This window comes from Miniopterus schreibersii (assembly GCF_964146895.1).
Source record: "Miniopterus schreibersii genome assembly, chromosome: 9".
Lineage (NCBI taxonomy): Eukaryota > Metazoa > Chordata > Mammalia > Chiroptera > Miniopteridae > Miniopterus > Miniopterus schreibersii.
In genome coordinates, this window is record NC_138118.1 from 61364478 (window position 1) to 61378684 (window position 14207).

A 14207-nucleotide genomic window follows, 5' to 3' on the forward strand; every position below is an offset into this window, starting at 1 on the left:
GTTTGCTTTGCAGCTCGCAGTACCCCACAATGACGAATGGACCCGGTTTGCCAGGACCCTCGTGGAGATTCGCGCTAACAGAGCCGACAGCGAGGAGGAGGGCGCCGTGGAGCTGGCGGCCTAGTGGCAGGAGCCGCCCCAGCCGGCCCCGCCGCCGCCTTCTAGAGCTCGGCGCCCGCGGTCATCGAGCCCGCTGTGTCCAGTGTCCCTTCAGTATCAGTATTGCCGTGACGTTCTGGGTGCCATAGTGTGCCAGCCCTGCTCCAAGTGTTCCCAATGTATCCCACCCTGCCCTCCACGAACCTGAAACTCACCAGAGCGTTTCTATCTTTATATTTCTGTCTCAAAAATAAGGTGGGGGGAGGACCTTTACGGGTTTAGTTGTTGCCTTTTAACTACTTAGTAGCTGTATTTAATAGCTGGAAACCTCTGGTTAAATTTGTGCTTACATGCACTTCTGGCATGGTCCTATTAAATCCATATGAAGCCAGATATGATTAGGTGCAGATGTGGTGTGCTCCATGATATGGTACAGGGCCAAAGACTTGAGATGTGGTGTTTTACATGGTGACTCACGTTATGAATGGATTTACTAGAAGAACATTGCTGCTCCTTATTTATTGTGGTATGCTGCATGGAACATATTTATTTGAAAGCATTAAAATAAACGATCCTAGAGCATGTGCATAATGAGAGGACTGTATTGTCTCTGCTGCTGTTGAGGTTACGTTAAGTTCCAAATAACAATTACAGTATGCCGGTTCCACTGAGGACATGAAGTCTTTAGAGGTTTGTTGCAGTGAACGAAATGAATTTTAATGCCTATTATTTCTAGGCACTTGAACAGTATTTCAAATATAGTGGACCATTGATACTTGTCATTCAAGCTAATACAGTCTGACAAAAGTCTGTGGTTCCTGAATATGACACCGGTATTGCCAATAAAATGTTCCAAACCAGGTCTACGCCAGCGTGGAGAAATTCTGCGCTTGGGGGGAAGAAAGCCCGATTAGAATTCTGCAGTGACAAGGGAGTGGGGGCGATGCGTTGGGGCCCTGGGGAAGATTGATAATGAATTACAGGCAGCCAACCTGGCTGGACTGAAACCAAAACTGGTCTTGTTTTTATGAGGGAATGTGGGTGGTTTGCTGGCAAGCTCTACCTTATCTCTTCACCAGAGCAACTCTTGCCCAAAAGAGTAAGAAAAACAGGTTAAGATGCACATGTACAAAATGTTCTACAGATTGCATTTTTTTTCTTTCTTATTCACACCAGGAAAAATATGTTCATTACTATTGGACGAGGAAATATGTCTATAAACAACTTTAATGAAAATTTTTTTCAAAAAGTCATTTCATGCCTAAAGAGAATTAAAATAAATAGTGGTTGAGTCATGAAAAACATTTGAAAACAGGCTTTCAGCTTTTTAGGAAGAGAATTTCCATGGTCCTTTGTTGGTAGGGATTCCTTGACTGTGAGATTTAAAAAATTTTTACAATAACCATATCATTTTCTCCAAGTGCCCCATGGTATATAAATACTGGAATTCTTCGTAAACAGAAAATAAAAATTTAAAGATTAAATACGAGTGTCTTATAAGGTTTAGAAGCAATTTAATAAAAAGTATTGGGGAAAAAAGTTTCTCAAGCATACACTAAAGGACTGAGAACAAACCAGTCACCATGAGTTTCTATTATAGACTAAACGCTAAATGACTCAATGAGCGAAGACTGGAAAGTACAAAGGCCAGAGTCACTAGTAGTAATGACAAGAGTTTATACATGTCCCATGGTATTGGAAGTACCAATGGTGGGAAAGGATGTGATGTGGAACTTATGGCCAGCCCCAGTAGGGAAATTACAACAGCGGCCCATGGGGAAGGAAGGCAGGCCATGCTATCTGAAGCAAAGAATTATGTGACTTTTGACAAAGAGCTTTAGGCATGTTGCTGGGTCCTAATAGAAGTACAACTTTTCACCGTGAGATACAAAGATACCAGACATCCAAACAGCCCATTTTAAGTTGAGCCTTGTCAGCCTCCCCAAGATGTAAAGTTGGGCAGCCCCAGCTGAAACCCCTTGTAAGATGGAAACGGTGCATCCAGATGTACGTCTGAGTAGGACCAGATGCATGAGTAAGCTGCAAGAACAAGGAGCTCAGAAGCCCAGTGTCATCCAAAGTGACTTTACCAGCACCCCTTTCCCGTGACTGTGTGGTCACATGTTCAGAGGGAGGTTCTGTTTGATCAGCTGAAAAAGAAGGAAAACCTCATAGTTTGGTTTATATGTGGGTTGGCTCAGTTTGTGGGAGAAAATTAAAAGTGGATGACAACTATATTATCAAGGATGACCTTGAGAGATAATAAAGAGAGAAAAACTTTCCAATAGAGCGGTGAATTGTGCACTTGATCATCTCTGTGTGGAAGGAGAAATAAGTGCATATAGTTACTACCATCCTAACCCAAGCCATCAGCATCTTTCGGGGATTCCGGGAATAACCTCCTAACTTATCTCCCTGCTTCCACCTTCCACCTCTTCAGTCTCTTCTCAGTATAGCCACTTGAGTGATGATGCTGTTACAAGATTGAACTGCTCAGCTCAAAACACACCAAATGGCTTCACATCCCTTGGAGTAAGAGTCAAAATCCTTATAGTGGCTCATGGGCACTGTATGATTTAAGTCTCTCTCTGATCTTATATCCAGTCACCCTAATCTCTACTAATCCACTTCAGGCGCTCCAACCTCACTCTTGCTTTGACACAGCAGCACTTCAATCCCATGGCCTTTGTACTAATGGTTTCTTCTTTCCAGAATACTGAGAGCACTGAGTTTATAAAATCTCATGCACATGTGTTCAAAATTCCACCCTTTAATTAGGGTCATTCTTCTGATTGGTTGATTTTTCAACTAACTTTTTATCTGTGAAAGAAAGTTTCCCTAAAGGCCTAATGTCAGTGTCAGTGTGAAGAAGCTATAGTTTAAAACAGCAACCACAGCTGGAGATGAGTTTAAAAGCATCTGATGTTCCCTATTAGAGAGAGCACTGACAAAAAAAGAGAAAAATTATATGTAGAATTAAAATGAGAAAATGTGTTTTTGTATTTTTATTAAGGTACTATTTACATACAACAAAATGCGCTTATATGAAGTTGTTAGTTTAACAAGTTTTAATAATTATGTACACTCTGGTAACCACCAGACAGAACAAGATACAGAACATTTTAATAAGCACAGGAAATTCTTCCATGACTCTTTCTAGCAATCATTTTGATTTTTGTCAACATAGATTAGTTTTTCCTACGCTGTTCTTAAACTTCATATAAGTGGAATCATACAGCAAGTCCTATTTTATGCCTGGATGATTTTGCTCAGTATAATTTTTTTGACATTTATTCATGTGCTAAAATGTTCCAGTAATAATTACATTTTATTGCTGAATGGTATCCCATTTTAGGATTATACTACAGTTTGTTTATTCATTTACCAGTTGATGAGCATTAGTGTTATTTATAATTTTAGGCCTTTTTGTATAACGTTGCTATGAATATTCTTATACAGTTATTTTTGTAGGCATATTTTTTGTAGATACATACTGATTAGAATTTCTGGGTCATTCGGTAATTCTGTTTCACTTTAGAAGAAACTGCAGTAGAATTCTGCAACCTGGTGGTACCGTTTTACATTTCCCTCAGTAAAGCAGCAGAATTCCAGGTGCTCCAGAGACTTTCCAACAGCTGGTATTATTGATCTTTTTTTTTTAAATTGGTTTTAGAGATAGAGATAGAGATGATAGAGATAGAGATAGAGATAGAGAGAGAGATAGAGAGAGAGAGAGAGAGAGAGAGATATAGAGATAGAGATAGAGATAGAGAGAGATAGAGATAGAGATAGAGATAGAGATAGAGATAGAGATAGAGATAGAGATAGAGATGAGAGAGATGAGAAAGAGAGAGATTTGTTATTTATGCATTCATTGGTTGCTTCTTGTATGTGCTCTGACTGGGAATTGAACCAACAACCTTGGTGTATTGGGATGATGCTCTATCCAGCTAAGATACCCAGCCAGAGCCTGATCTTTTTAATTTTAGTCATTTTAGTGAGTATGAAACAACATATAGCTGTGGTTTTAGTTCGAATATATTTGATGACTAATGATTTTAAGCACCTTTTCAAGTGCTTATTGGCCATTCTTACATGTCTTATTTATCTTCTGGGAAATAGTTGTTCAAATATTTTGGCCACTTAAAAAAATTGGATTTCTTTTATTATTAATTTTAAAAAGTTCTTTACATATTCTAGATATAAATTCTTTGTCAGATATTTGTGTTGCTATTTTTCTCCTATCTATGGCTTGGAACTTCATTCCCTTAATAAAATACTTTGAATGGAGAAATTTTTTTAAATTTTGTTGAAGTTCAATTTACCCATATTTATCTTTTATACTTAGTATTTTATGGTTCTTTCTAGTAAAACTTTGCCTGCCACAGGTCACAAAGATACTACCTTATGTTTTCTTCTGGACGTTTTATTGTTTTAACTTACACACTTAGGTCTATGATAGATTTTAAATAATTTTTGTGTATGGAATAAGTAGTAGTCAAAACTGATTTTTTTAAACATATGGATATTTAGCTGTTGGAAATATTTGCTGAAAATGTTATTTTCTTTTTGACCATTTAATTGAATTAGCATCCTTGGTAAAATGTCAATTGACAATAAACATATAGGTATATTCATAGACCACTATTCGATTTCATTGAGCAATTTGTCCTTATACAACACTACATTGTCTAAATTGCTATAGCTTTTACTAAGTCTTGGAATCATGTAGTATAAGTTTTCCAACTTTGTTACTCATTTTGAAAGATTATTTTAGCTATCTAGGTCTTTCGTGTTTCCACATGAATTTTAGAATCATTATGACATTCTTAAAAGAAAACGATACTGCTTGAATTTCAATTGGAATTTTATTTATTCTATATACCAATTTGAGAAAATGGGCATCTTAAACATGCTTAATCTTTCAATATGTGAGCAGGGTATATTGTTTCATTTATGGAGCCTTCTTTATCTCACTAAAGTTTTTTAGTGTATAGGTTGTACACATGATTTTTTTTTTTTAGATGTATTCCTAGATATTTAAGTTATTATTTTTTTATTTTACTTTTCCAGTGTTTTTGCTAGTTTTCAGAAATAAAATTAATATTTGTATATTTTGCAGCCTTGCTAAATATACTTATTATTTCTAGTAGATTTTGCCCTACTTGGATTTCATGGTGCTACTTAAATAGGCAGGTTAGTGATTTTCATCAAGTTTGGGAAGTTTTTCAGCCATATTTCTTCAGGTATCTTTTCTCTGTCTCTTCTCATCTGAAATTCCCATTATATGTATGCTGACATGCATGATGGTGCCCACGGGTCTGTGTTCAATTTTCTCCCTTGTTTATCTTTTTGTTCTTCCAACTACATAATTTCAAATGACACTTCTACACATTTGTGTCTTCTGCCTATTCAACATTGCTATCGAGCTCTTCTAGTGAAATTTTCATTTGAGTTATTGTGCTTTTCAACTCCAAAATTTCTATTTGGCTTTAAAAAAATAATTTCTAATAATAATCTCTATTTGGTGAGACATCATTCTCATACTTCCCTTTAGTTTGACATGCTTTTCTTTAATTCATTGAGTATATTTATAATAACTGATTTAAAGTCTATTAATTGCCACCTCCTTAAATGCCTGGAACCAAAAACCTCTTTCAGTCTTTGCCAAAAGGCTCATGTATGTGCTGAGGTGCCCTTTCACCGCTCAGCCAGGCAGTTTCCAGCTCTGCCTTAGCCTTCACTTCCTGTTTTTTCAGAGCCTCAAGGTCAGCAGAAGTTGAGAGCTTAGGGTCTTTTCAGGTCTTTCCTGAGCATGTGCACAGTTCTGAGTATGTGTGCGTGTTCTCCCAGATTACCAGGAATATGTCAGTTATTCAAAGCCATTACAGACATCTCATTCCCTAGCTTGTGCTCTCAAGTATTGGGTTAGTCTGTTGTTTGCCCTAAATGTTACTTATTACCTCAGAGAGCAGCAACTAAGATAGAAGATATTAGCCTGTGAATATTATTGACAAATGCCTCCCAGGGAGCAGTTAGCACTGAGCCAGTTCCAGGAGGTAGGTGAAATAAAGATAAGTCTACCAAGGAGGTACCAGGCAGGTCAGAGCAAATTATTAGAATTCTTCGTGAATGAGGTAATTTCTGCTTTCTGTAGTACCAGGTATGGGAGCTGTTATATTCAGAGCTACTGCTGGACTAGAGAGGGGTTTGGGACTAGGGTAAATTAAAATGCTACGGAGTTCACTATTCTTCCTGAGAACCAAAATTTTTTTTTCAGCCAGGGTTCCCCTGGTTGCTAAAAATCTTTGATTAGTTCTCAAAATTCAAGAACAAGAGTTGATTTTGACAGTTTGGCCTGTTTTGTTTTGTTTTTTAATTGCTTTTATGGAGAGGCAGAATTTGGAGTTCCTTACATTTGAATTTTGGCTGACCTCATTCCCACCCTTTACTTTTTTAAAAAAAATATGCATTTATTTTATTGATTTTTTTCTAGAGAGAAAGGAAGGGAGAGGGATCGAGAGATAGAAACATTGATGAGAAAGAAACATCATCAATTGGCTGCCTCCTGCACACCCCCTACTGGGGACTGAGCCTGCAACCCAGGCATGTGCCGTGACCCAGAATCGAACCCATCACCTCTTGGTTCATAGGTCGATGCTCAACCACTAAGACACAACTGGCCAGGCCCCACCCTTTTACTTTTAATCGGTTTTTATATTTGAAGTGTGCTTTTTGTAAACAGCTTAAACTTAATAGTCTCTGCCTTTTAATTAGAGGGTTTAGTAGTCCATGTACAGTTAATGTAATTTTTAGCATAGATGAATTTTTTTTGGTATTGGTATTTTTTTTATTCATCACACTCATTGTTTGTTCTTCTGTTCATCCTCTCCTGCCTTCTTTTTGATGGATTAAGTGACTTTTAGTATTGTATTTCATCCCATCTGTTGACCTCCATTATTTTTAGTGGTTTCACAGTAAGATGGTATGCATGTTTAACTAATTACAGATTACCTTCAAATGATGTTATATTACTTCCCACGCACAAAAGAATTGGTAACAAAATAATTCATTTACCCTTTGTCCTTTGTTTCCTTATTCTTGTGTATTTTACTTCTATATTCGCTATAAATTCCACAACACACTATTATTATTTTTGTTTCAGTAAATAGTCTTTTGAGGATTAAAATATTTATAAAATAAAGATAAGTTTTAAAGGTTTTTAAAAGCACTTACCCCAATGTTTTTCTTTTCTGGTTCTCTTCATTTCATTCTGGAGATCTGAGCGTTCTATGTAGTGCCAACTCTGTTCAGCCAATAAAATTCTTTTGGCATATCAGCTAGTGAGATTGTGCAAGAGAATCATTTCCTCAATTTCGTATGACTTAATATTTCTTTATTTTGCCTTCATTTATGAAGCATAGTTTTTTGGATGTAGAGTCCTAGTTTGATAGTTTTTTCTTATTTAAGCATGTTTTCTAAAATCATCTTATCTAAAATACCTTTGCTTAATCCAAGGCCACAAAGATTTTCTTTCATGTTTTCTTATGAAATATTTATAGTTTTAACTTAGATTTAGTTTTATAATCTATTTTGAGTTAATTTTGTGTATGACATGGTGGTGAGTTAAGATTAATTTTCATTCATATACATAATTCATAACTTTCATTAATGTACATCATAATTCATAAGTCATAATTATGAATTTCATTCATAATTTTTTAGCATCGTTTTGGAAAATACTATGGTTTCCTTTTTGAAATACTATGACATCTCTGTTAAAAATCAATTGACTGCATATATGTGGGCCAATTTCTGAATTCTATTTTGTTCCATTTTGTCTTGAATAATAATAATTTTATTTTTTAATGTTATTATTGATAGAATATTTTACAATTTTCATTTTCAGATATTGTTGGCAGTACATAGAAATATGGTGGATTTTTATATATTGACTTGGTATCTTGTGGTGTTGCTAAATCCACTTACTACTTTTAGTAGTTATTTTATAGATTTCTTAGAATTTTCTACATAAACAATTACTTCATATGCAGTTAGAGATTGTTTTACTTCTTTTTCCCCAATCTTTATGTTTTTATTTTTAGTATTTCTTATTGCATTGGCTAGGACATCAAGTCTTTCGCATATAATACGATATTAGCTATAAGTCTTTTTTTGTAATGCCCCTTATCTGATTAAGTTTCCTTTCATTTCTGGTTTGTGAGATTATTTTTTTATTAGAGTTTTTTTATTGGGACTTTTACATCGTGGGCTGTGGTATTTTGTTATATTGCTTTAAGTAGTATCAAATTGTGTTCTGACAATCAATTGGATCCTTGTGAGGTCTGCTTTTAAGTTTCGTAAAGGCAGAACAGCCTTTATCATAGGACTAATTTAGCTCTATTTGGTAACACAGCATTTTTCTGAAGATTCTACTGATGCTGTTTGTGTTAGGGAGGACTTTTCTACACTTGCTGGTGAGACCACAAACCATTTCTCCTCTGTGAGCTCCAGAATTTTTCTGCGCCCTCCTTTCCAATGGTTCTTTCCCAGCTCTTACATAGTTTCCTCCCGCAGGTACATATAGATCAATACACAGTCACGATCGGGGAACTCTCTGCAAAACTCCAGAGCTGTCTCTCAAAGCAGCTTCCTCCTGTTTGGTACTTTGTCTTAAAAATTCTAGTTATCTTGTCCTCCCTGATTTCTATCTCCATCTCTTCAATTTGGGGATTCTTCTGTGCTCTCTTTGATTTCCCTTCCCTTGCACAGTCACTAAGCAATAAGCTGGTGCACTGGTAGGTCTCACCTTGTTTTCTTTCAGAGTTCACAGTCTTAGTTTTGCCTCATGCTCTATGTTTTAAAAGTATTTTATCAGATATTTTCCCCCAGTTTTCTAGTTTTTCTGTAAGGCCAGAAGCAGAAATCTCCCCAAATTATAATTTTTAAGGCAGGAGAAATTAGAGTTCAGTATCTATAGAGGCCAAAGTATTTATTTAATATTTACTTCAGGGCTTTAATGATGTATTACAGTGATTATTTTGAAATTTACTTTTAAACACCATTAATAAAAGATAGCAGTTATCCCTTACATCCAACTTATATCAAATGTCATTATAATTTTTAATAACTTATCCTGGTATGTGTGGTGTTAGGAGATTCACTTTTTAAAGCAAACCAAGCCACCTTCTAAAATAAATAAAAGGAAAGAATGCCATGCTTAACTTCAAGTACCGGACAGAGCCAGAGCTGAAGGCTTCTCTACATTCACTCTCACACAGGCAAACTGCTAAAGAAAAGAAAGAAACCACTTACTTTATAATAAGGGGTCCCAGGGAACTTGAAGCTCCGGGTCAAGTGTGAACTGCCTCTTGCCAGGAGGAACGCGGTGCACACACTGCCTGGGGGGCAGGACAAGGCTGGAGCCGAACGTCGGAGAAATCTCTGCTTTCCACAGTAACAAAATTCAACAGACACCTGTCGCATTCAGAAGAAAGAAAGAGTGCCTGTTTCAAATTTCCTCACCCCCCGTGTTTTACTTTTCTGATCTTACTCTATCAGAGTGTGAGCCTTTCATAACCATGGACCGAGCCCACATGAAGGGGCTGTTGCAGAAGGCAGCCTTTGACAGAGCGGCTGGTTGTCAGGAGACATACAGCCTCTGGCCGATGAAGCATCTCTCCGCTTAGACCTTACGTACGTAGATTCTGCTCCCAAACAGAAATTCACACGGAAATATATCACTCTTTTGAAAAATAGAATATGACTTTTTTCTTTTAATATATCTTTATTGATTTCAGAGAGAGGAAGGAAGAGGGAGAGAGAGAGAAACATCAATTATGAGAGTCATTGATCGGCTGCCTCCTGCACGCCCCCCACTGGGGATCGAACCCGCAACCCGGGCATGTGCCCTGATCGGGAATCGAACCTTGATCTCCTGGATCCTAGGTCCATGCTCAGCCACTGAGCCATGCCCGGCCAGGCTAGCATGACTTCTTAATAAGTATATATAAAGAAGATGCTGTAAGTTTTTGGTGTGGGTCAATAATCTGCTTTCATTTATACAAGAAAAGGGGAGAGGACAGCAAACCCAGGGGTAGATAGCCTCCCTTTTAACTTTGGGGACAGCAAGAAACTTGTTGGGAATAGGGTAAGACTTTTCCACCATTAGTGGTGACGGAGATTTTATGTCTAAAAGTAATTCCAGCAAATCCCACATTCTGTAAACTGTCTCCATTCCCTCCAGACACACTTTGAGGCCAAGTACCCATAGATATTTACTTTTAACTTGGGTTTCCATTATTTCCAACTTTTGTTGAAGAATGGCATTTTCCAATTATAGCAGAGATTTTTAAGATGGTTCAGTTCAGTTCGCATCATATCATGTTGCACAGTAACAGTTTGCAAATTTACCTCTGCTTTTTCCACATTACCTTCCAACTTTAAACCCGTGGGGCAAATGCTTTAAGTTTACCTTAATACTCTCTTTACTGACTTTAATAGGCTGTAAAATACTTTAAGATGAACCTCAAAAGGCTTGTCAGGATTCACCTGGTCCTCAGGCTCTGGGTGCACTTGCTATGGAAAACGATCCGAGATTGCCCTTTCCTTCTACCCTAAGCTAGGAATGATATATCTGATACACAGAACTGGAGACAAGGAAAATTCTGGGCATAGACTATTGTAAGGACTTTCTGTACTGAGTATTGTGAAACCCACATAGGAAAAGAACAGGACTTGGGCTGCCAACTGACCTGGATTCAAATCCACACACCCTCATTTACTAGCTTAGAGACCATGAGCAAGATACCCTCTCTGAGTCTTGGTTTCCTCGTTTGTAGCAGAGGGAAAAGATTAGTACTGCAGGTCCTTGAATAATATTTCATTCAAGGCCATTTTGTTAAAACATTGATAAGAAGCCCTAGGAACTTAACTCTTGTTTTCAATCAATTAGCCTACGGTAAAACTGGTTTCATTGTATGTCATTTTGCTTAAAGTCATAGAACCTATCAAAGACGTTGAGGACTGACTTTACCTACTCTAAGGGTTTTGGGATTTAATGAGATGATACCCGGCATATATCTCATATTTAATGAGTTTTGACAGGCCAAAGAACTCCAGCGCGGGGGCAGAATTACTTGCCCCTCTCTCATTTGAAAGTAGCCCAATAAGAGACTAGAACAAGAACTGGGATGAGTAGCAAAGGATGGCAGGGGAGGTGATGACAGATGAAGAGTGTTTTAATCAGTTTTTTTTTTCATTAATCTGCATTTCCCTTTGCCCACCCCATGGGACCCACCAAAGCAGGCTTACACAAGTCTGTTTTGAGAGCTTGAGTTCATTTAAAAATCACCTTAAGAACTGCTGCACTACAAAATCAAGCATCCCCCAACAGGGCAGGAATCAAGCAGTGGTGGGGACCGAAGCCCTGGTGGCCAGACCCATGTGCGGGGGTGTGTCTGGGACCTGAAAGAAGCAGCCTCAGACAGGCACAATTAAGTGCGTCTTCTTTACTTTCCTTCTAAAGTTATTCGAGGGGACTATGGTTTTTGCCTTGAGCAAAACCCGCTTAACAGCCGGGAATCTAAAAACAAACATTTTATTAGGTTACCCCAGCAGATGAAAGCAGAGTGTTCCATTTGGACTCTTTTGGAGTCAATTAATGCATTAGCTAAAAACAAACCCTTCTGAAAGAGAGTTCCCGTTGTCCTCAGCACCTTCTAAAGGACAGCTTGCCACTGTGCTCCTGAGGACACATGTCAGGCAGTGAAAGGAACTGAGGGAATGAGTTGTCATAATTAGTATTCAATGATAAGAAAAATGATTTTAATGATATAACTTAACCCTAATGTAACAATGATCCCAAAGGACATAAAATTTTTAAAGCTTTATTTTTAACCATGACCAGGAAGTTTTAATATCACATAGTTTATACGACAGCTCTTGATTTAAAGTAACCAACTATAAAACCAATTTTAAATAGCTGTAGTCGCTTTAATAAAACCTGTATTTATGACTTTTAAAGTAAGCAAACAATACATAAGACTGTGATTGTTTTCAGTTATGGTTTTAACTCAGCAGCAGAAAAGGCAGGAAAATAAGAGACTGCAGAATGCTCATTGAAGAAAAAAATTCTCAAAACTCCCATCCATCCATCCATCCATCCATCCATCCATCCTTCAAAATAATAACCAAGAGCCCACTAACTTCCAGGCACTATGGAATTAGCATCAAAGACACAGTCACTGCCATTATGGAGCCCAATCTGGGCTTTCAATCTCAAGATCGCTACTGTTTTAGAAGATAAAGGTGGTGATGCTTTTATCTGCCTCAGACTTTCTAAATGAGGCCTCCAGCCCCTGCGGTCTTCATAGTGTGGAAAGTGGGACTCTTTGATGAGAGTTGGGTTATCCCCAAAAGGTAAAACAAAAGACACACGCCTCTGTGGGCAGCGCCTTTGTGGAAAGAACATTTCACTGTTCTTACCAAGGAACGTGTCTGTGTCTTAAAAATCTTTGGAAAAATCCACATCCTGAAAGCATTTGATTCCCCTGAATTTAAAATGAGATTTTGCTCAGTGGCAAAGATACAAATTCAACCCCACAAGTATGGCTTCTGCGGTAAAAGGCACAGGACTTTGAGAGAGGGCTTATCTAGAAGGCTGATAAATGGGGCCACAAGACAGGATTCATCAAATTCCACGGTCAGAGATTCCCCTCCCTCTACCTGTGGAATTCCAGCGTGCCTCGCCCAATACCTAGCTGAAGGAGGTTGCGAACAGTTTCAAGCACAATTTGTTCCCGTTTTTATTCCCTGCTCGCCAAGTTATGTGCTGTTAAACATTTCCAGAAGACTGTCAAAATGTAAGCATCCTGAGGTTTACATAGGCCACACCATTAAATAACATATAAGCACAACATTTTAAACATTGTTTTCCAGCAATGGTAAATATTTTAGCTAAGTAAAAACTGAAGCTTGAAACGCAGTAAGCATTTAAATGACTCCTTTCTCTGCCAGGATTCCTATTTTCCCCTGTGCAACCCAGGGCTGCTGGGATTAAGGCGACTCTAGGGAGCTCAGCAAATGGTTGTGGGTTATGAGGTGTAGCATGAGCTTGGCGACAGCGTGCCACCCAGCCTCAAGAAACCCAGCCACGACTGGAACCCAAGAATCAGTGTGTTCACTTTGTGGCCGGCTTCACATTTTTTCCCCTCCTTGCAAAAAAAAAAAAGCTGCTACCAAAGTCTAGCCTCTCTCCCACCCCTAAGCAATCAGGAGGTAGGCTAAGGGCAGAGCTGCCAGGCTGTGGGGCTGGCAGGGCAGGGGAGGCGGCCCCCCGGGCGGGCAGGCAAGCACGTTGGAGTTACCCATCTTTCAGCTCCTCAGCGTTAAGGAGGGAAAAGGAGGGAAGCGCAGGGCTGCAGCCACAGCACTGGCAACGTATTGTGCTGTCACTTCAGGAAGAAGGAAAACCCAGAACAAATTCGACGTGGTTTTCACCACAGGGCGATTGCAGTCCTATTCAAGGATGTCACATTCGTGCCACCCACTGAGCGAACTCAGATGGAAATTAGGCCTCCTTCAGCCATTGCCTATCTCTGAACAGCATAAGCCAAGGAGTTTAAGGAAAGGCAGCCCCGTGGCCCCGTTTCCTTTGGCTTCCTCCTACCTCTGGTTTCTCACTCAGCAGCAGGTAAGGTAGGTCCAGGTGAAGCCAAGGCGGTCTCCCACTCAATGCAACAGCTCTTGAAGAAACAGGCAGAGCAACGCACCATTTCTGAGACTGGGGTCAGTGTCTAGACCGTGAAAATTTGATCTTCTATAAAATTTCATGCAAGTGAAGAGAAGGAATGCAGTGATTTACACTCGGGGCTGTTCCCCGCATTCAGGAGACCGAAGCTCAAACGCTTTGTTATCCTAACACCACCCAGATCTCTAAGCTAGCTGGAGTTTTGTGACTTGTCTTTGAGATTAAAATATAAACATTGATCACTTATCACATTCAGTGGGGTTTGGGGGGAGGAGGGGAGGAGGAGGGGTTTTCCTTTTGGTTTTGCCAAACCAAAACCACGGAGGGAGCCACGTATGTATGTGCGCTATTTCTGGGA

General features: G+C 38.8%; 1 protein-coding gene across 6 annotated transcripts in view; it reads left to right on the top strand.

Annotated features, from left to right (window-relative positions):
- DYNC1I1 (dynein cytoplasmic 1 intermediate chain 1) overlaps positions 1-14207 on the top strand; it is a 297632-nt gene that overhangs the window by 273699 nt on the left and 9726 nt on the right. For 4 of the 6 annotated variants that reach the window (XM_081146692.1, XM_081146694.1, XM_081146693.1 and 1 more), the window contains one exon: positions 14-1554. The exons of 1 other annotated variant lie outside the window; for it this stretch is intronic. In XM_081146692.1, the coding sequence (XP_081002818.1) occupies positions 14-124 (111 nt within the window). In that variant the 3' untranslated portion in view covers positions 125-1554. Of the gene's footprint in view, positions 1-13; positions 1581-14207 lie in introns of those variants that run through there. One more of the 6 variants, XM_081146691.1, reaches the window with a different exon arrangement.